Source organism: Martes martes (genome assembly GCF_963455335.1).
Source record: "Martes martes genome assembly, chromosome: 6".
Classification (NCBI taxonomy): Eukaryota; Metazoa; Chordata; class Mammalia; order Carnivora; family Mustelidae; genus Martes; species Martes martes.
In genome coordinates, this window is record NC_137893.1 from 133,213,483 (window position 1) to 133,236,217 (window position 22,735).

The window sequence follows — 22,735 nt, forward strand, 5'->3', positions numbered from 1 at the left end:
CTACACACTACAATGTGGGTAGCTTTCAGACCTATGATATTGAGGCTCAAATTCTTACAGCATCAATTCACATAAAATTATTATTTTTTTAAAAACCAAATAATATGTATTTTTAGGATACAAGAAGGTGGTAAAGCTGACAAAAAGTGAGGGAATGATAAAAAACAAATTCAAGGAGGGAATGGGACATAAACTGAGCAGAGTCCATGGGAATTTCAGAGGAAATAATGATGTTCTTATCTTCACTTGGGTGATAGTACTTGGGAATTTTTATTTTATAATCTATGCACACACACATATTTCAAAGATTTATATATTTGAGAGAGAGTGGGGGAGGGGCAGAGGGAGAGAGAACCCCAACAGGCTCCACCCTGAGGTCACAACCCTAAGGTCATGACCAGAGCTGAGACCAAGAGTCGGACACATAACCGACTGAGCCACGCAGGCAGCCCTACATATATTTTTATAAATACTCTTTCATAGCTGCTCAATATTCACTAGCAATATTTCCAAATTCATTTATTAGACACATAAAATTGTTTTCTTGTAGATCTTTTAGATTGAGAATGCCACTGGTACACTCTTTTCTGACCAGTGTGTCTGGGTGTGAAATCCTACAACACAGTGGGGATTTCTGTAAATCTGTTTCTTCTGGAGGAAAATTGTAACTTCCGAATTGTTTCCTGACTGATTATCCACTGGAAAGAAAATGGTGGTTTATTTTCTGTATAACACTATATAGGCTTGAAGAGCTTGTCCTCTGTTCCTTGAAAGATTTTAAAGAAGAATGGTTTATTTAGCAGTTTTGTTTGTTTTTCCTCGAACAGCACGGCCTTCCAGCATGAAATCCATTTTAATCACCAGAGCAGCCAAATACTCAGTAAAGGAGTCAGCTTGTTTGGGAAAGGAGATGCCAGTGAAAGGTTCTCAGTACTCATTTTCTATTCCTTAAATCTTTTTTTTTTTTTTTTTTTTTTTTTTAATTCCCTTCTCTCTTTGTCTCTTTGGGTGTGTTTCCATGGCTCCTGACCTCCAGTTAAAATCTAACCCCCTACGGAGATGCCCCAAATGTGTTTTCCTGGGCCCTCTACCTCCAGCCAGAGGACCCCATCCTGAACTTCAGGAGCCACAGAAATAATAAATATAAGCACCGCCTGTTTTAGTTACGTAGGAAACACTTGACATTGAACATGTATACAGTTTTTCTTATTCTGTAAGATTTGCTACCTAGCTTAAAGTGTAATTTATTCCTTACTATTTTATATCAAGAATTCAGTGAACTTTGTCATTACCTACAAATATTTTAGTTTGGAAAATAGGATTGAAAGATATTCTGACCTTGAGGATGAAAGTTTCTTAGATTTATAGAGAAGTATAGGCAAGTTGGCTTGGAAATTGTTAGATTTTTAAAATGAGTTTTAATTTCATAAGTAATATATGACTGCATATTCTCCTTGTAAAACGCAAAACATTATGGATGAGGCAAGGGTCTCTTTGGACTAGCACTCCCAAACTAGCACTCTTCTCAGTTGTAATCCCTATTTTTAGTTTGGCTTTTATCCTCCCAGATTGTATGTGTATATGAATATTACATTTATTCATACTTACATGTATAAACGTTTACCTACAGGCACACCTGCATACAGATGCATGTACTAGTAGAGAATAGATATAGTTTTAGGTTTCATTTTCTTTGTTCATAAATGATATGTCTTAGGTTCTTTTCATATCAGTTCATAAGTCTTTTTATTTTTCTTTTGAAATTGTATGGGTTTCATCGTGTGGGCTTGATCTAGTTTACCCATTCCAGACTGAAGGATATTGGGTCCTTGCTTTTGATTTTGTGGTGTTTGTTTGTTTTTGTTTTTGCTACTACAAAATGTACTGCCTTGGTTATCCTCTGTGTGTTTGTATGTATGTGTGTGTCTGTGCTGTGGGCATGAATCAAGTATTTTTCTAGTCTGTCCTTTTAGGGTTTTTCTCTTTTTTTTATATAGTTTTAAGCTATTTTCTTTTCCTAAGATCATAGATACATTCTCTTCTGTTTTAAAGTTTACATTTATAAGTTTGTTTTTAATATTTTGTTCTTTAACTCATCTGAAATTTATTCTGGGGAGAGGTGTGAAGGAGGGATCTAGATTTTTTCCTTCCAGTGGCTGCTAGTTGTTCCAACACCATTTACCGAATGCTAAGTCACTGGAAATACGTTTTTCATTTTCTACTATGACAACCATTAGCCAAAACTCAGAGTGCATACTAGGCCCAGTCACTCTTTATCTTCATGCCTGCCCATTTTACAGTTGAGGAAATGAGGCACAGAGAAGTTGAGGGATCGCCCCATGTAGCATATCTGATAGCTAGTGGATTTCAGAGTTTGATCCTTGAGTCTGGCTCCAAAACTCATGCTCTTCACCTCACATGAGCATGAGATGTTTGACTTGACGCATTTGCTTACCGTTTCCTAGGAAGCCTGAGCTAGTGAGTGCTTAGATTTTCACTTCTTGGATCATTTTTGAAAACTTAGTGCTGGAGGGATGGAGGCCAAATTGAAGAGCGTCATGGAAATCTAGGGTAAATCCACAGAAAAACAGTATTTCTTCAGGTTTATTTTAATATTTTTATTTTAATATAATTTTGATTATATTAAAAATTAATATATAATATATTACTAATATATATAAATATATATTATATAATATATTATTAATAATATAATTATTAAAGCATAAATCTTTAAAATATATTTTTTTCTTTTTCAAAGATCTATTAGGGAGAGAGAGAGTGCATGAGGGAGGAAGGAACAGAAGGAGCCTGGTGCAGGTTCAATCCCAGGACCCTGAGATCATGACCTGAGGCAAAATCAAGAGTCATATGCTTAACCCCTTAGGCACCCACATGCCCCAGATCTTTAACATTTTTAAAAGAATGTGTTCTCTAATTCTAAAATTTGAGGACATCACCAGTTACACTAGTGAAGCTTATTACTTGATGAGGTAAATGTTAGTGCCACTAGTTTTACTTAATGTTGAGATGTTTATCAGAATTTATGATTTTCTGAATTCCTTGTTTTCTTTTTTACTTAGTACATATGTGAAATGATAGAATGATTTGGGGATTTATAGCCAGATTAACTTGTATTGAAATTCCAGCTCTTGTCCTCACTGTACTTCCTTGGGCTAGTCATTTAACCTCTCTGAACCTCTGTTTTTCATCTTTACATTAGGTGATAATATTCTGGCCTGGGATGATATTTAAACAAGATAGTATTTGTAAAGATAGTATTTGTAAAGTTGCTATCAAGATACATAACAGGTAGTAAAAAGGCAGTACAGTTTAATTTCCTTCTTAAAAAATGCACATATGAAGTCCTTGGCTTAGATCAGTAACTTCTCTTTCCAGTTTATATCTCTTTAAAGGAATATAGTTACTTTTATTTGGGAGATTTTAAGAGAACGACAGAGTTAATTCTTAGCTAATTTTTTATGAAAAGATTTCTATCTCAAAGAATTGTTGTGTCAGTATCTCTGAATCATTTACTTCTGGTCTTGCTTTTTGTTTGGCCATTCTAGGATAGATCTTTTTTTCTAGGGGAAAGTTTGAAGGCCATCTCAATCTCTAAATTAAATACCCTACTTACTCTAAATTAAATGCTTGGAAGGCATACTCTAAATTAAATGTTTCATTATATGTAGTATATTAATAAAGTGAAGTGTTGAATCAGACAGGCTCTGAGACTCCTGGAACTCCGGGATTCCCGCGTTCTTGGAAGTGTGCATGATCTAAACATTTTTCCCAGGACAGACGTCAGATTCATCTTCCATTTTTATTAGATGTCGTGATACTAGTCTCTAAATAACTTTATTATGTTTGTATGCTTTATTACAAAATAAAAACTATGGTAGCCGTCAACTCTTTGATATTTCATATCACATTTAAGAATTTTTAAAAAATTTCTTGAGTAATTTAGGAACTGCATTAAATTGTGCAGTTTTCTGTATTTTCATTTATGATTATCAGCCTATTGAGTTGTATGTTTATAAAAAGAGTGATGATTGGCCAATTCAACACCCAGGTGAGAGATTACAGTAACAGATTACTCATGTTTATGAACATGTTTGGTGTCAAGTAAACAGCACGTGTGGTAAATACGTATTTTGCAGCTGAGTAGAAATCCTGTCTTTCCTGGAAGCGATGTGGTCGAGTGTGACTTTTACGGATCACACGGAAACTTCCGTGGACAGTTTAGAAGCCGAGCGTGTAGGTGACTGACTCTGGTGTGCTGAGATGGAGAACGATCTGACGTGCCCACGGCGCAGGGTGTCAGGAGGGGAATGAACGTGTTCTTGTCTTTCTCTGCCCCTTGTCATCCAGGCGCAGCCGTCGCGGGCATCTACCGAGTGGCAGGGAAGAACATGGCCCCCCTGGAGGCGCTGGTGTGGGGCGTGGGACAGACTGTATTGACATTAATCATCTCCTTCTCAAGGATCCTCGCCACACTCTGAGCTTTCGGTGGGAATGTCTAACTTCACAGAAGGAAACAGATGTACAGATTCTCAGAACACGGCGTTGTGAAGGAGCGGGAATGAAATTGAGCAAGGAGAACGTGGAAGGAGCCGGTCGCTGCAGAAGGCCTTGAGCTGTGTGCGAAGATCGCCCTCTGGTGTCCAAGTGATTGCACTACCGCACCGCACCTTAACGTGCCTCCGTCCCAGGCCAGGCGCATCCTGGAAGCCGTGAGCAGAAGCACCTTGTTCAGCTGCCAATCAGGTTAACACTGGTGTTGACTCATCGTTCTTTAACAGTGTTGTGTTGAGTTACAGGGACGTTTTGAGGAATTGATATATGTGCCAAACTCTTATCTCTCTCTCTCTTTTTTTTTAACATTGATCATGTGACAATTTGCAAGTGTAGATGTAGATGAGTGCTGTGAACCACATTTGACATGAATTCAGGTAATGTAGTGAGATTTTGTTTCGTGACGCTAAATCCCGTATGAGTGCTGAACACCGAATCCTTTAGTATGAGGCAGACTTTTTGGTTTTTAATGTTGAACGTTTCTGGGATTTAGGGCTTTAATATGTTTAGGCATTATTGTTGTTTAATTTACGTGGAAAATAATACTTAATGGAAAACTAGCTAAACTCTTGTAAGGACTCAAAGTAGACCCATAGGGTGCATCCTTCCCACTCACTTAAATAACACTCTTTTAATAGTTTCCCTCCTACGTAACTATTCTATTGATATGAATTCAAAAACTTTATGGGTCACACACATTGACTGTAGTTTGTGTGTCATAAAAATATAATTTGAAAATTTTCTTATAAACTTTGTAAGAAAAGAAGTCTGAAATGCATGTTGCATTCTTTGACCCTTCTAAAGAAAGTTTTTGCCATGTATCTCATGGAGAAAACATCTTTATAACTCGTATCTCAGTGGGATTATATTACTTGTTGCATATATCTTGATTTTTGACAAAACAAACAATCTTGCATTCTGGAGTATTACCTATATTTAAAGAATGGCCTAAATTAGGCTGTGAAAACAAAGAGCCTCATTTGTAGATAAGTGACAAGTTATATAAGAAGAGTAATAAACTATCTTACATTGGGCATGTGGTAACATAATTTCGCTAAGTAAAAATTGGGGAATATAATTAAGTAATTTAAAAATTTGGCACTTAATCTTAGCATATCAGTACAGTACTGAACATATATTAGAGTGGTTCTGTCATCCAGTTCTCGATTTGCGCTATTAAGTTTCCTAGAATCAGTGACGACATTTAATAGAATGGAAAAGTCCTTAGTAATACAACATTTTAAGAGGTTTTGGCAAGATGGAGTTGTTTTTAAGAGTGCAAGGAGTAAGGGGGACAGAACCTGGTTGAATTTGTCTCCAACTGATTGTTTTCAATTCCAGGTCCTCTGATAAATGTGCTAACTCAGAAACCCACTGCAGAAAATGTGAAGTTAAGGGCAATCCAAAAAACAATCTGCATACTCTAGCCTCACTGTTTTATACCCCGATTTGGTAAAAAGTGCATTTCTATTAGGTCCCATTCAAATTTAAGATCCTCATTACCCACACCACTTCTTTTCCACCGAAAACCAGAATATCTTTCAATGACTTCACAATAGGGAGTTGGGGAGGGGATACTTTTACCAGTATGGAAGCCAGTTTGGGGGGTTTACTAATGCTGTGGCTTGGAAATCTGTGTTTGTTTTTTTTTTTAAACCAATAAGCAACTATGCATCCCTAGAGATCTTTGAAGTAAACCTTAGACTTGATTCTTTTTATTATGTACCAGCCTAAAAATTATTTTCATGTGTTCTTTATACTCCTGATGTTTTCCCAAATTAAACTTAGGCATAAATTTTCCAAGTCAGTTTGATTTCTCCTTTTCTTTCAGACTTGAATTGTGTTCTTCCTTTGCTTTGGCTCTTCTATTGGTAATTTCAAGTGTTTATATTTGGAGAGGAGTTACCAATCACGTGTTCACATTGTTTCAGATCGACGATAGGAATTTTTATTTTAACATTTGGTTGTTTCATGATTTAAGAAAGTTACCTTGGTAAGGGAATACGAGCACATGGTTTAGAATCCAAAATTAGCCAGAAAATAACACAGACACATTAAATCCATCAGTGTGTGGACCAAAGGGATTCTAACTCCTGTTTTTACTCTAGAATGGAAGTATAATTGAATGGTTCTTAATTAGTCTATGGAATGTCCTGCAGCTCTCCCCATCAGGTTGCTTTACATTATGAATTGTATCTGTGTGTGTGCTCTTAACCATTGGAGGAATTGCTGGTTTCTTTGCTGTTTTCAGTTCTTTCCATTGGGATTTTGTGCAGATGTCACTCTCTTGATGTTTTCAAATGCAGTTGAATAGTGTGAGTTGATGAAATTGTCTTAATAGCTATTTCTATGCCGAGATTTTTTTTTTAAATCAGTGGTTTTCCTACAGGGACAACAAATGCTTAATGATATATGTCCACACACACATATATATCATTATATACATATATGTAAAGCTGCTATATATGAATATAGTCTAATTGGAAAGCTTTTGTTCAGTGAACACTTTCCCGTTCTAGTAGAGAATTTTATATATTTGTTCAGTTGAGTGATCTTTTAAATAAGCAAGGATGTTTGAGATTTTTGAATTTGGAGAAATTTTTCTTGGGTTATTAGTGCTGGAGACCCTTTTTTGTGATATTACAAAAGCCCTTATTGATGTATTTGGGTTACACCATCTTAAAATTTATATATGATTTAGCAGTAAACTTTCTTTGTGATAAATGCAGGAAGGAAGGGGGAAATCTTTTAGAGTTTATAGTCCTTTATTTAAAAAAAAATATGTTTACTAAAATACTACTGATGGTGAAATCAGTTCCCCAAAGAAGAGATCTATGCCAACATCTCCAAACTAATTATTACTTAACATACTGGTTAGAACTGTCCATAGATCAGAATCGATCAGGGGGGCCCATTGAAGCTACAAATAATACGCAAAGCTTTTAAAGGAAGGCGGTGCAGGTGGCCCCACGGGATGACTCCACTGGTTGCCTAGAATAAGGACATTTCTAAATGGTGGCTGTATTCAATGCCCACAGCTTAATCACTCTTCCTTTACATCTTACTGTATACTAAGCAGTCTTAGTCTGTTACCTGAGGTGCTTTTTTAGTATTCGCAACGTATATTTGCACAGCCCAAAAAAGCATAAGGGTTTTGTTTGTACTTTAAGTGAGAAGTAAGGAAATGAGCTGCCCCGTGTATCACGCATCTGTGATATAAGGAGTAGGCGTAAGTTAAAATCAAAGAGAGTGTTGCTGGAAATGCTGTTAAAGAAGGACTAATTAAGACACAGAGGGCGCTGCCGTGTTGCTGTGCCCATGCCCGCACTTCCACGCCAGCTAATTCCGTCTGGTACGCATGGCTCTGTGGCTTTCCAGGTGCTGTCCTGAGTATTTCTATAGTAAATACAAGGATGGGGGTCCCCGCCCTTGAGTCCACCAAGAGCTAGCAAGGTAATTGTAAATCCTAAAAAGGTTGGGACATTTTACTTCCCGATTCTGTTTGAGAGTTTAAGTCCTGTTCCCCCTTTCCCCTGCCCCCAGATTCTGGTTTTCCCAGTTTATCCACTGAATGGACTTTCTGAAAGTGAGATACCATTGCCGTGACAGAGTGGACAGAAGGCTAGACTCTAGCGCACCCCCTCACCTCGAACCCAGGACCGGTCTCTCGTTGAATGCACAGCAGTAATTATTTGGCAGTAGGTGACCAAGGGAATCATTAGAATGGCTTCAATTACGTTTTTAACACCAACTGAATATGTTGTTTTGTAAAATTCATCTATTTTCTTCCATTTCCACATGTTCCCCTACATCTATTTTAAGAAGGAAACTAAAAAAAAAAAAAAGTCTCATAATCTTGCTTCCTTTACCTCCTCTCCAGCTCTTTATTTTGAAAATGAGCAGATTCTCCAAGACCACTTCTGGGAGTTGGAGGGGGTGGAGGTGGCCAGGGCGAGCAGGATTAAATGTGTTTGTTTATTGCTAGCTCAACTAGAAAAAGGGTGAGAGTAGCCAGCACTGAGACCCCCCCTCCCCGGCCCTGGTCTTTGTCTTATCCTGCTTTGCTTCCCTTGGATCATTCAGCCTACGTCCATTGAATATCTACCACATGCAGCTTCATTGTCCTTGTTTCAGGGATGGGACAGGGTGTCCTGGGTGTCTTCCCCTCCTCCACCACCCTGCGCCGCCGGCTTCAGGTGTCCGGTCAGTTCTGCAGGAAATAGATGTGGGCTTTGGTGCCTGCCGTGTCCCTCATCCCACGGACCAAAGGTGCTTATGCCCTACTTGTTTCTAACTGCAGGGGGTTCTGTTATTTTTGATTTATGTCCAGGTTATAATTCATGAAGTCACAAGACACGAAGGGTATTTTCTGAAATATTCTCAAACTACTTCACTCTTCTATTACGTTTTTTTTCTCTCTTGAACGTCTTAATCAGAATCTCCTCAGAGTCCTTACTTGTTTGTAAGATGTGAAGAACATAGAAGGTCATCAAGAAGTTTTGGTAGACCTAAAGGGCAGAGAAGTTGGGCACCACCTGCTGGGTCGCTGTGTAGATTGTTGTTGCTTATTTTAATAATCAGGGATGAGAATCTCAGTGGGGAGAATTGGCTAGTGATCCGATCAGTTGGCTCATAATTTCTCTTAACTCCTGGTCCTTTTTCCAACATCTCGAGGGGAGACTCTTCAGGTGCAAAAGGACATTATTTGATTAAAGATGACAAGGTGTTTCAAGCACGTGGTAGCATTTTGTAGCAGTGGGCAGTTTTTCCTTTAGGCAGGAAGGAGCTGGAGGGGAAGCACCGCAAGCCAGGGCGAACACAGCTGCCCCCCGGTGGTAGGTCTGTAAACTACACTGTGTGAGGATGTCTGCGGTTTATTTGAGAGACTCAACCAAGCATGCGCAATCCCTGTGTGTGTGTGTGTGTGTGTGTGTGTGTGTGTGTGTGTGTGTGTTGATAGGTTTGCTTTTCTCATAGAACGATCTCTGTTCAGTGTAGACAGTACAGTGTTTTTAAGGAGGCTGCTAAGGTAGTTATCTAAAAACATATCTGCGAATTTGTTTGGGGGAGTAGTACTTAATATGTTTCAGTAAATGTGGAGGTTTACCAGTTAATTCTTGATTAAATCGATGAAGCACCCACATTTCTGCATGAGCTGAGCTCTGAACTGTAACTGTCTCCTACCCGGAGGTTAGAGGACTCCTCCTTACATTCATTGCACATATGTTGGACTTACATAATGACCCTTTGGTGATTTCAAGAACGAATTTTCCAGTTTTTTAAAAATCTCCCACTTCCTTCCATACCAATGTCATAAGTTAAAGGTTAAACCCAAGTGCAGTTTGTTGATAGACTCAGAAGTGCGGTTTAGAAGAAAAGGTTCTTAACACCTTACGGTCATGCAGTTATAATCTCACTGAAAAATAAATGCTCCAGGCAAGCCAAGAGAGCATGAACCTCTTCCATATTTTTTGGATTATGTACTGCGTCCTATCAATCTCCCCTCAATGGTAATATGACTGTCCCGTCTTTGGGAATCTATTTAGGTACAGAACTGAAACTGGAAAGCAGTGTAACACTAATATATATAATGAGGCACCATCATCCATAATGACCATAACTGTAACATTTTTCTCCTAATTACATATTGATAATTTCCAAAGTCCATCTCTCATTTTAGAGCCCTGTACGAATGAATGTTAACTTGACAGTACTACTGATTAGGAGAAATTTCTCTTGTTTTTAGACTTAAATATTTGCACATCATCACTAAGTATCTTGGGGGAAGGAACGTTTTAAAGTTTCCTCCATAGAGAGCGAAATAGAGGCCCTTGTTTGAAAAGTAGTTGAAAATGATTTACTTTCAGTACTGGATGAGTTGGTTGTCTAATTGTTGACCTTTCTTGGTGTTTGTGATAGCAGTCGCATTTACGTGGAGAAATTTTTAGTTTCCACCCTCAATACACACACACATGAGCTGTACACATTTTAGATGAACAAATAAAACTCCACAGTATTTTCCATTACAGTCCTATAAATTACTAAAATTTATAGGATTCTGCCATGAAGTATTAACCCCTGACTCTAGACATTTGAGGGCAAGGGGATCAACTTCAAATTAACCAACAACAATGGCTTGATTTAAATAGCAAAAAATATAGTTTACTCGATAGGTATTAAAAATTCACTTTCAAATTGTGTTAGCTCTCAGGTCACTGATAAATCATTTAGTAAAACACAACAGTTTTTAAAAGCTAAATGATGCCTTAGTGCCTTGGAAGTTAAGATACTTTTGCAAAGTGAATTTGGCAGGATTCAGGATTGGCATACTTGTTACTGGAGATTTAGAATTTAGGGATGGTTTTATTGAATTAACTCCTTATGGTGAATAAAAATCAGCCATTTTGCTATTGACTCTGACAGATGACAACTACTTTCCTTACATTTTCATGATGTGGTATTTGTCTATAATTTTTTTCTTTTTACAAGTAAGTTTGAAATGGAGAAAAATGTAGTCAAGACAATTAAGTGTGGGATTTTAAAATTTAGTTTTGTCGTAAACTAGAAATTCTAGCGTGGACAGTGTTAGTTTTATATCGTAGTATTAAAGGGCAGAAAATTTATGTAACATTTAGGAATATGTTTACCATCAGGGATTTCTTTTTACTATAGAAAAACTTAATGTACTGTGAAGTTTAAAGACAGGAAGAATAAATGTTAGACGGGGTCACACACAAAAGCAAAGGCATATGTGATGAACTACCCCATATTATGTGAACACAATCCCCCCCTTCTGTTAAGACTATAAACTACACTGTATGAGTATGTGTACTGCATGTTTACATAATACAGTTTAATTTTGAAGGATTATTTTAAAAACTGTTTATGTATAATACCTAATGAGCTGTAAATATTGTATACTATTGATTTTTAATTTTATATAAGCGATTTTTTTATTTCCCAATTCATGTACAAACCTCATTGTGTATATAGCCTAATTTCCTGGAGAACACAAATTTTGCAGTGAACTTTATTTTAATTGTGGTAAGCATCAAGTTAGCCTTAGGGATGTTGGTCTTTATTTTAAATTATTTTTCACCACTCATTTTCTTCAAAGGGCAGCAATAAACACATGCAAGTTATTTTTGACTTTAGGAAGTTGGTCTGCAAACACAAGATCTAGGTTCCAATTCATTGCTTTAAAGAAAAGATGCACAATTACTATCTACTGTCTGATCACAGGACCATTTCTGAGGTCCGTGTGTCTCTCCTCTTTGTAATATACAGGGTGAACTCTTTACTGACACACACAGGACAACTGTTAAAAGCGAATCCAGCACTTAAACATCATTACACAGAATTTATTGGATTAAAAATTTGTAATATACAGTATTTTAATAAAATTTCTGTATTCAATTTCATGCACTTATATATAAATAAACCTGTCTTTAAAAGCTTTATGGGGTGTTTTGACTCTTGATGACAGCTTCTCAACTCATTCACTGCGGACTGGAATGTTTTCTCTTACCCTTCGGTCGGGTTTTCTCGGCCCGTTTTACATGTGGATTTTGGAGGTAGTCCTGCAAAAGTAAGAAGCCCAAAAGACAAACTTGGTTGAATTTATTGTTTTACCCAGGACCAGTCGTAGGCCACATAAACATCTTCTTCTAAGAATTATTGTTTTACAAGGCACACTCTCACTTTTATTAATAAATGACGACCACTTATGGAGTGTTTATTATCTGTTAGGCACTTTATTCTTTAACACGGTGATCCTTCAAGTTAAGTGGATTACTAAGGTTTGCGAAGGTAATCCTTTGCAGATGAGGCATTGGAGGTTCTGAGAAGGTGAGAACTTCTCAAGGTCACACAGCTAACAGCGCTGTGCTGGGTTTTCTTACTCTCTTACCTGTGTGTTTTCTCCACGATGCTCTGTCGGCTTCCACAGAGCATTCTGGGAGCTCCTACCTGCAGTAAGAAAATCTCATTCTTGACCAAGACCAGATGGCTTCATGGGGATTTGAAAAATTACCAACTCAAGATTTGTATTGTCAAATTTATGAATACTTGGAATTTTTCTTAGGGATTTCAAGGGGCTGGTACTGGATACCCAGTTAGACTCCTCTATTCTTCTGCCTGAGAAAAGACTGGGACTGACAGAGCCAGTCACCGTCATTGTTACAAACCCCGCAGGAATAAAAGCTAGGTAACTGTAAAAACTCTACAAGCAAAACGGAAGTAAACAGGTTTTTTTTTTTTTCATGTTCATGGACATATTAATTACTGAACTGAAATATTTTTTCTCGGTAACTATAATAATTATAAAATTATATTTCTCTTATTTAAAAAGTTCTTGAGCAAAACTTAAATCTTGAGATTAAAAATGCATTTTGATGCACCTGGGTGGCTCAATGGGTTAAACCTCTGCCTTGGGCTCAGATCATGATCTCGGGGTCCTGGAATCGAGCCCCGCATTGGGCTCTCTGCTCAGTGGGGAACCTGCTTCCCCCTCTCTCTCTCTGCCTGCCTCTCTGCCTACTTGTGATCTCTGTCTGTCGAATAAATAAATAAAATCTTCAACCCCCGCCTCATTTTCTATGTTGCTTCTATTATCTTTGACACTTAAAGTAATATTTTTATAATGTTTTTCTAACGGGTAAGCTATCCTTGGGTATTTTGATATTTACTGAGCATTGAGAAAAAATGTCAAATTTCAGACTTAGTGCCACTGGTGCAGAACAAGAGCAGGGGGAAAAGGTTCGGGTGGTAGGCTGAGCTCCGTGACGGAGCATGGGTCCTAGTGAGACTCGTGGAGGAAGAGGAGCTCAGACTTCCTGGATAGGCACCTGGACCGTCCATGTGCTGAAATGGAGCCCGTGTCAATTAGTGAAATAGTACTAAACGTTTCAGGGTACAAGGGGAAGGGTAAACAGGACCTGACACTGATCTTTTAAGGAGTAGAATTTGGGTTCACCTCCAGCTTCTAATGGGAGTCTTACCAGAAGAATTTTGACAGAAGAATCGTTTCCGTTCCATTGTTCTTGTTGACTGCCATTGAGTTCCCATTATTTGTTGTTATCAGACATCTTTCTTTAGGCCAGTTTTACGAATATTCTTCAGGCTCAGAGACTTCTGGGGACTGATTTGCAAAATGCAATCACCATCGGGTGGTTTTCTTGCAGAGCAAGAGTTGTACCACTAGATGGAGCAATGGCTCCATTTTATTTTCCCCGGCTTCCGTCTTGGCCGTTCCCTACCAACAGAGCCTGTACTTTTGGACTCAATTCTGTAGGATACATCTAATGTTCATTTTTTTCTGACAAAAATACACATGAGCAAAGTAAAGTTGAGAAAAATCAAGAGCTATGTATTAGCACTAACAAATTTAACAAAGAACATTAAGATCATGTTCAGGGGTTATTTGCAAATCAGAAAAAATCACATTAACTATATGATTTTGGTAAGTCACTAACCTGGACCTGGATTTACGTATTTTTCTCAAATTTGTTATTCTAACTCCTAGCACATATATTTTTTTTTCATTGAAAAGTTAATGCTTTAGTGACATTTAGTTATATAGTTGGTCAACTTGTTGGATCAAAGGGGATACCCCAACATAATGCCTTGTCATAACATGAGACTTTGTTGTACGTTCCTGCTCTGCCATTTAGTGTGTGGACTTGGCCAAGTTATTTTCCTTCTGTGACCTTCAGTTTTCTCCTCAGTAAACAGGGACGCTATCTCCTGTTGCACGTAATGGGTATTCAGCAAATACTCCATCCCGTTTCCCTCTCGTGTAATGTGGCCACCTGGAAGGGTGATGTCCTTCTAGACTTTGCCCTCAGTTGTGGTAGTTAAGCTCAGATACCTCCATTTCCAAGTCAGAGCCGGATCCCGTTTCCACACAGCGCACAGTGTATTTTTAGAGACGATTCGTTCCAGGTTCAAACTGTCCCACTGAACCGTGCGCTGCTCTGGCAACAGTCCGCTGAGGGAATTTCTCAGAGACATACCTCAGTAGACAAGAGCCTGGTTAGAAAAAAAGAATGGATAAACTTGCTCAGCAAGCGAATTCCTTGCATTCTGCCAACCAAATACGTACAAGATGAGGAAGCCACAGCAGCCAACATCGATTCAATCCCCCGATGACGGTCGTGACTCGCCTGTCAGCTGTACACAGAGTCATCAGTCACCTCAGGTCCTGCTTCAAGTGAGCTTCTCGGCTTTGTTTATTGTTCTGCGGAGACAGGGAACTGCTGGGCTTCTCAGCTCCCAAGTTTCTGACCTTAAAAGCACAGGGGGAGACAAACATGCCTGTGCACTCAGGGTCTTAAAGAAATCGAGACCCAACTTGAGCAACCAGAGAAGGCACCAAACTGATCTTCACAAAGCGAACCCCGGTTCAAATCCCTTCACAAAGGGAACCCCGGTTCCCTTTGTGTTGTTTCGGGGGGAGCTGGTGTTGGTGGGTGAGCCCAGCTTGTGATACAAGACACTGGAAAACAGGAGGAGGGATGGAGACGGTTGGGAGATGTAGGGCTGAGGGAACAGCGGGTTTGAGAGACTTAGGATTTCTGGAAGCCCCATGGTGTGGACTGATGGGGAAGGGATCAGATCTGGGTCTTCTCCCTGGTTCTGACCCCTTGTGCCCATGAGACCTCACGTTAGAGTAATCTCTCTGTGCCAGTTTCTTCTGGAAAACAGGTGGTCTCTTTCTGTCTTCTCTTAAATGTGGGTTGAAACTTTCCATGGGACAACATCAGTACAGATCCGTCATTCAGGGATCTTACTGGACCCAGACTGGTTTGGCATCCTGGACCTGACATTTGCCACATCTGTTACAGTTCTAAGCTTTGGCCCACCTTTCGATTTCTTATCTGAAGCTCGCTTAGCTTGGAGACTTTTTGCAAGGCGAAGCAGAAGGGATGAAATTTTCAAAACGAAGGTATAACTTTTTTATTTTTTAAACAGGTCTTTGGAGGAAATGTGTAAAGCCTGAATGGATAGTCCTTGTAATAATGTTGAGAGTCAACTTTTTTACTCCCGAACCATTTTTCACATCTATAATCTCATTTTATTCTCACAATTTGTTCTTATTTGAAGAAAAGAGAAAATGTTTTTTTCTTTCTTTTTTTTTAAATCAAAGCCATTTACCTGGTTAAATACAGGTTATTATGATCAGATGATGATAAGAAGAACAGACCGGAAATGGCCACAGCAACCTAGTTGCCTGGACTCAGGTAACTCTCCGATGCCTGAAGAGATCCCCTTGGAAACTGGTTATTTCCTGCATAACCCATGACTAAATCATTCTTCCACAAAACGTTGGCCCAAGACATTTTCAGAAAGGATGCAGAGGCCCAGATGGGTCCTACTGAGAATTTATTAAAGAGTCAACCTATGTTCTTCCAACAGAAATATCTTCCTGGGGCGCCTGCGTGGCTCAGTCTGTTAAGTGTCTGGCTTCGGCTCAGGTCGTGATCCGAGGGTCCTGGGATTGAGCCCCACGTGGGGCTCCCTGCTTGGCAGGAAGCCTGCTTCTCCCTCTCTCCCTCTGTTTTTTCCCACCACTCGTGCTCACTGTTTCTCTCTCTGTCTCTCAAATAAATAAGAAGATATTAAATAAAAAAGAAAGAAAGAATTTCCTTGTGATGAACATTTTTAGTCCTAAGACTTCCGTGCCCGTGTTGCCAGAAGAGCCACCATATTTAATTAAGGTTTTCCCACGAGTTAGCTTCACTAAGCGAACAATTCCTTTCATAAATAAAACAGCATGATTGTCAGAGACTCTTGTTTTCACCTTAACTGGCTGAATGCACACTACAAATTATCTGGACAGGAAAACTTGCCAAGTCAAAGCAAAACATTAAGTCTTCCTAGACATTTTTGCGTCCAAAAGAGACCAAAGAAAAAGCTGTAATTTTGGTATCCCGGAGATGGGAAGCAATGTGTTCGGGATATCTGTAAATTAGGGTCTTTGGTATTTCCGTAGCAGACTCGTTGACTACAATAGGCAGAGTGGACAGCACGAGTCAGGACTAAGTGAAAACACATCCACGCTTGACATCAGCAATCTGTTCGTGGTATTCGAGACCGTATTGAGAAAATTATTGAAAGCTGGAACCAAAACCTAGATTATAGCCATGTCCGTAAATAAAGACCAGCTCAACATTATGTCACCCCCCTTCACAATGGAGGAAACAAGAGGCAGAGATAATAAATCGGCGGATAACCCCCAAAGAATTTTTGCCTGACATTGAAACCCACACCGCTTTATCAACATCACTTTGTATCTTAAAGCATTTCTTTCTCAAATGTATATAAACTTGGTCTTCACTCACCATCTCTGGAAGGGGGCAGAGGTAGTTAAGTGTTGAAGGATTTCGAAGGATTTTGTTACATGCAGAATACAAAATTAAGATGGATTGAGCAGATAAGATTCTTTTTTTTTTTTTTTTTTTTTTTTTTGTCAAAACAACCCCAGAAGTTTATGAAAGAAGCCCTCGAAATAGATTCTGACACAAGGGCAAGGTTTCTTCCATAAACTAAAATGAGAACAATCAAGCTAAAAATAAGGACGAATTGTTTTATTTTTGGAAATATCCATTCAGTGTCTCTATTATTAGAAAATATCAGATGTCAACTGGAGAAATGTATCAAATCGTTTGGTAGGGTTCTAGGTTTTTGAGGTGCGCCTTTACGTGTTCTGTAATTATTTTGGCTGTGATTAATCCGGGCTGGAATCATTTTATCTGAAGCTACCAATAACTCGGGCTTTTAATACAGTGAACATTTGGTAAACCAGGCCCAATCTCTCTGAAATTTCCCAGTCTCACTGCTTTCTGAGCCATGGAGAAACACGGGTTTCACATAAATGTAAGTAGGGTTTATTAAGGATATTCCAAAGATCACTCTTGAGGAAAAGAATTCCCAGGACAAATAAGTGATAAAACTTGCCTCCCATCTTCCTAACTTAGACTGTCATGGTTCACCCAAGCCTCCTTAGGATTTTGAAAAGCTTTGAGTTAAGAACCCTATTTGGCTCTGCTTCGTTGCCATGAACCCTCTGAAAAGTTGCCCATGGCGGTAAGACAAATCTCATGGCTGATTTGGGGGTCTTCTGGAAAGCATTTCCAAACGTATTTTTAAATTTCCACCTGGTGTGCCCATCTCAAAGACCCCTGGCTCAATCATACTATACATGAAGTAGGGTTTTAATATCTAAGTTTTAACCCACATTTTTAATCCCAGTGGCCCAGGGCCGCTAGTCTCTGGCTTCTGGTGTATGCGAACTTCAGGCTCCTCACCCTTGGCTTGGCCCGGACCTCTGGCCACAGGTGCATTCCCATGTGGCCCCTCGAGGTCATGCTTGGCAGAGGTATGTCAGGCCTTGTTTGTAACTAGCATGCCCTTCTGGGGCTTCTCAGTCCCACTTTCCCAGGCTGGCATTTGCCATCCGTGACCCAGACTCAAGTTAGTCATGTTCACTGGGATTTTCATGTAGACTCAAAGGTTGCACCTGACATATGTCAAGTGAGAGGTACAGGCTGGATGTCACGGCATTTCCAGGGGCGGGAAGGTCAGAGACAGCTTCCCAAGTGATGTGGCGTCAGGACAGGACACTGAAGAGTGTTTCTCCTGCCTCTGTTGAGGAGGAAAAGGATGGAGCTGGACAGCACAGGGGGAAGGATAACAGGAACCCAGGCGGTGGGGTGGGACGTGCCAGGAGAGCGACAGATGGGAGAGGGGGAAGTGGGAGATGGCAGAAGGGGGCCTTGAAGGTGCATAGACAGAACAACCCTCACCTGGGCTCGTGAACTTGACTTTAATCCTAGAGGCAGAAGGAGCCATTGGATCTTCTGGAGAAAGAAAGGCACACCTCCATCTGAGATGAGAGAGAAGGAGAGCGATGGGGTCCTGGTGCTCCCCGGTCATTCCAGCGCCCCCTCCTCGCTGTTAGAGAGAAGAGCAAGGGCTTCCTTCCAGAATCCTCCTCCTGATCCCACTTATGATCCTGAGAAACGCACGTGGCCTCACAAAAATCTCAGTTTCCCCACGTATGAAATGATTGCAAAACTACCTCGGGGGGACCCAGTTCTCGTGAGCGTGCGAGCTCCACCCTCGACAAGCGGCTGTGCTGTTGGAAGAGGACGCGGCCGCCCACCGTTTGCATCCACGCGGATGGAACCCGAGGGGATTCTGCTGTGCGAATCAGTCAGTGAGAGAAAGACCAGGACCCTCCTACGGTTCCACTCGTATGTGGAGTGTAGGAAACAGCATGGAGGATCACAGGGGAAGGGAGAGAAAACCGAATGGGAAGAAACCAGAGAGGGAGAGAAACCAGGAGAGACTCTGGACTCTGGGAAACAAACTGGGGGTTGCTGGAGGGGACGGGGGTAGGGGAACGGGGCAACGGGTGGTTGGGCATGAAGCAGGGCACGTGATGTGATGAGCCCTGGGTGTTACACGCAACTGATGAATTACTGAACACAGCATCTGAAACGACGACGTACTTACTATAGGTTGGCTGATTGAATTTAAATCATCATCATAATAAAAGACATGGCTGCCGACAGCTGCAAAAGCCATGCCCTCGGCCATCACTCCCCCCTTCTGGATACAGAGACGTCGACCAGTGTGCCGTGGGCTCAGCTGCGCACCCCGGCGGCATCCCGGAGCCCGCATGGCCCGAAGTGCCCAGGACCGACAGGATCCTGCCACCTCCATGCTTCCCTTCTTGAGCTCCTGGGTTCGTCTGTTTGCCAGAAGCTCCTTACTGCTGCTTTCTTCAGCAGCATTAGCCTTAGCCTTCGCTGTCATCGGGAGAAAAGCAGCCACCTGGGCTGGCTCTGGGAGCAGGAGGGCTGAAACCCAATCTGCCCAGATAGTTCCCGTGCAAAGGAGACAGTCAGAGGAAGGTGAAACCCGTTGACCCCAGCCTGGCTCTTTTCACAGAAAGCTGGAAAATCCCAGTTTCCTCGTGGCTTTCCCCTTTCTTCTTTCTGACGTTCCTTAATTGGGGGGAGGGAAGGCCAGATGGGAATTGTCTCGAAGAGCTCTTACCTGGATGCTAGCTGCGGCCCAAGGTGTTGAAAATAAGCAAAAGTACATTGTCATCTATGGGAGTTTATTTAAACTGTAAGACACTTAGTACATGGTTATTATTAGCTTACATTTTATTTTAAGTCCTTATCTTGTCTATGTGTCAGGATTTTACAAAATTGAGTTGAATCCCCCAGTCACCTGGGGGCTCCGTCGGTCAAGCATCCAGCTCTTGGTTTCGGCTCAGATCATGATCTCAAGGTCATGAGATCGAGCCCCACATCAGGCTCCTGCTGAGTGGGGAGTCCCCTTGAGAGTCTCCCTCTCCCTCTGCCCCTCCCCTGCCCACCCACATGCCCTCTCTCTCTCTCTAAAATAAATAGATCATTTTAAAAAATTGATTTTAACCCCTCAACCCAGACTCTCTTTCTGGACTAAAGGCCTTATCTCGTTCTCTCCTCACGTGGTAGCTTTTTAAATAATGTGTCCATTTGGTCTCTTGTCCCTGTCTTTGTGTTTTCCACCTCCTCCAGGCATGACACCCTCCAGGGGCCGCTGGGCCTGGACGTGGTTTCTGGGGAAGAACTTGGGTAGACTCTGAGTTATGGGGATAAAAATGCCGATGGAGAAGGAGGGAAAGGTGGCAGAGAAACAGAGAGAGGGAAGGAAGGAGGGAGAGGCAGAGAGAGAGAGAGAGAGAGACAGATAGAAAGAGGGAGGAGAAGGAGGGAGAGCTAGGGATGGGGGAGAGGGAGAGGGAAGGAGACAGAGGGGGAGAAGGAAGGGGGGAGATGGAGGGAAAAAGAGGAGGATGGAGGGAGGGGAGAGAACTAGGGAATGGAAGAGCTAGAGAGAGAGAGGGAAGGGGAGGGACAGAGAGAGGGAGGAGTAGAGAGATTATTGGAGGAAAGTCTTGAAGGGGAACAGGAAAAAAAGCAAATAGCCTCCAAAAGTTCCCACAGGATGGGAGAGGACGAAAGCCTTGACCTGCTAAGGCTTCTCTTGCAACGACAGGGAAGAAAGAAGAAAGAAGACAGTGTGTGGCTGTGGGAACGTACGTGCCATTGATACCATATCGATATCGCATGATCATGAAATCAGCACGCACCCTCCCGGTGGACGACGGTGCGGGTTTGCTCTTTCTCTTTCCCTCTCTCTTGGTAAGAAGGAAGAGCGCCAGAGCCAAGGTTGGTCACGTGTTGAGTTCAGCTGCTGCGGCTATTGGTTGTGCATTTTCTGGTCTCCTGGGGTCCTGGGGTCGTTTTCATAAAGAACATTGCAAGTCTACATTTCCATTCTTGTACGCCCCAGAAGCCCAAATCCTGCTAAAATGTTGAAGGCTGTATTTTTGCCTCTTCGACTTCCTTACGGATTAATTGCATTTAGAATGAAATATCAGATCTTCCAAATCAACTCGATGCCAGCAGGATGGTCACAATATCTTCCTGGATTTACAAATAGGTATTTAGAGGCCTTCGAATATGAGGCAGTAACCAACGTAAATGTAGTTAGATCAATAAATAATTTATGGTGCGAATCATTTGTTTTTAGTAGAAATTGGTGGGAAGTTTCTCAGGAATGGTCTCTGCAGTGCACCACATGTTTTCCTTTTGTTTTATTACACATAATAAACTGCCTAAAACTGTGCTAAGACTTTTGGGATACATTAGAGCCGTATTTTATGGGCTGGAGATGAAATATATCTTCTCAGTGGCCAGTTTCTTGAATTTGATAACTACACTGTGGTTACAGAGGAGAACCTCTGTTCTCAGGCAAACACTGCTCTACCCTGGGGAAGGGGACATCTCTCAAGGAGTTTAGGGGAAAAAATATGGGGAGGGGGAGTCTGGCTATGTGGACTTAGCAGGATTCTTGCTGAACTTGGACAATGCAGAGACAAACACAGAAGCCCACAGGTCAAAGCCTAGTTTGAAAGAGTTCAGAAGAGCCCGGATTCGAGTTCGGTCGAAGAGAATTTGTATCAAACAGCCAATGGTGGTTTATAGAGAGAATAATGTGAATTGAGTTGAATAGTCAGAATGAGTTATACCTGCAATGAGATCCTTTCATTCTACATGCCCTTTGCTACAAAGACTGTCCTTGACCAAACATTGGTCAGGCTCGTCTGAGCCTTCTTTTCTACTAGGTCTTAAAACTGACCCCCTTCCTGTACTTGGCCTACCCCAGCCTAGACTTAGCAAAGAATCCTGCTAGGTCATCTAGCAAGAGTCCCCTATTTTTGACATGACCTCTGAGTAATGCCCAACCACACTCCCCTCCGACCCCTTACTCCTTTGGGTGTAAACTCTCAGATGTTCTTACCAGGTTCAGAGGTGAGTCTATTCTCCCTTCCCCTACTGCAACAGTCTTGAAAAAAGTATTTCGTACCATTTTAATAAATGTTGGAATCCTTTTCTCTTTAACAGTATGGACTAGGTCCCAGGACTTATTTTTACAGAGATGCTAAGACTGGTCCCAGCTGGGGTAGAAGTGCTTAGGATCCAACAAGGAGAATGCGGGTGGTGTGAAGAGACAGCCACGCAAATAGAAAAATGACGACAGCAAAAGTAACAGGGCTAGCAGTCAGTTGCTGTGAGGATCTAGACTGAACTCTGTGCTAAAGAATGGGTACAACTTTGCCACGTAGAGAAACAGAGGAAGGAGTACTCCAGGAGGAGAGCTTCGAATGGGGACGTTGCATGTCTTGGCTCAAACAACTGATCTACTGGTAGGGATTCCAGACCCCGTCTGGGGGTCCCCCTCAAATCACTCGGTGGTGTACACAGCCCTGCCCCCAGGAAAACGCTCATTTCAATGACCCACATGCAACAACGCCCTGCCTTTGTTATTATAAAGGGATTTATTAAAGAGGAACTTTGGCCCTTTGGTTTGAAATGTCAAAAAAGAAACGTTTCTCTCTTTCTTTTAAAACACAATCTTTCTTTTGGTTCTTCTGAAAGTGACTGAGAAGACCAAAGGGAGTGAAGTAGGGTAGGAAGAAGAAAAAGAGAAAGCTTGGCACCAGAGCCTGGAAAACGAGCCCCTACGTGTGGAAAATGTTTTTGCAGTTTCTCCTAGGCAGGACTCGAGGCAAAGAAATCATGCAGAAAAGCCCATG

The 22,735-nt window shown here is 41.1% G+C and overlaps 1 protein-coding gene across 1 annotated transcript in view; it reads left to right on the top strand.

Moving 5' to 3' along the window:
• TMEM170B (transmembrane protein 170B) overlaps positions 1–12,028 on the top strand; it is a 35,750-nt gene extending 23,722 nt beyond the window's left edge. The window contains exon 3 of the mRNA XM_080806118.1: positions 4,372–12,028. Coding sequence (XP_080662244.1) covers positions 4,372–4,502 — 131 coding nt within the window. The 3' untranslated portion in view covers positions 4,503–12,028. The remainder of the gene's footprint in view (positions 1–4,371) is intronic.
• The last annotated feature ends 10,707 nt before the right edge of the window (positions 12,029–22,735 follow it).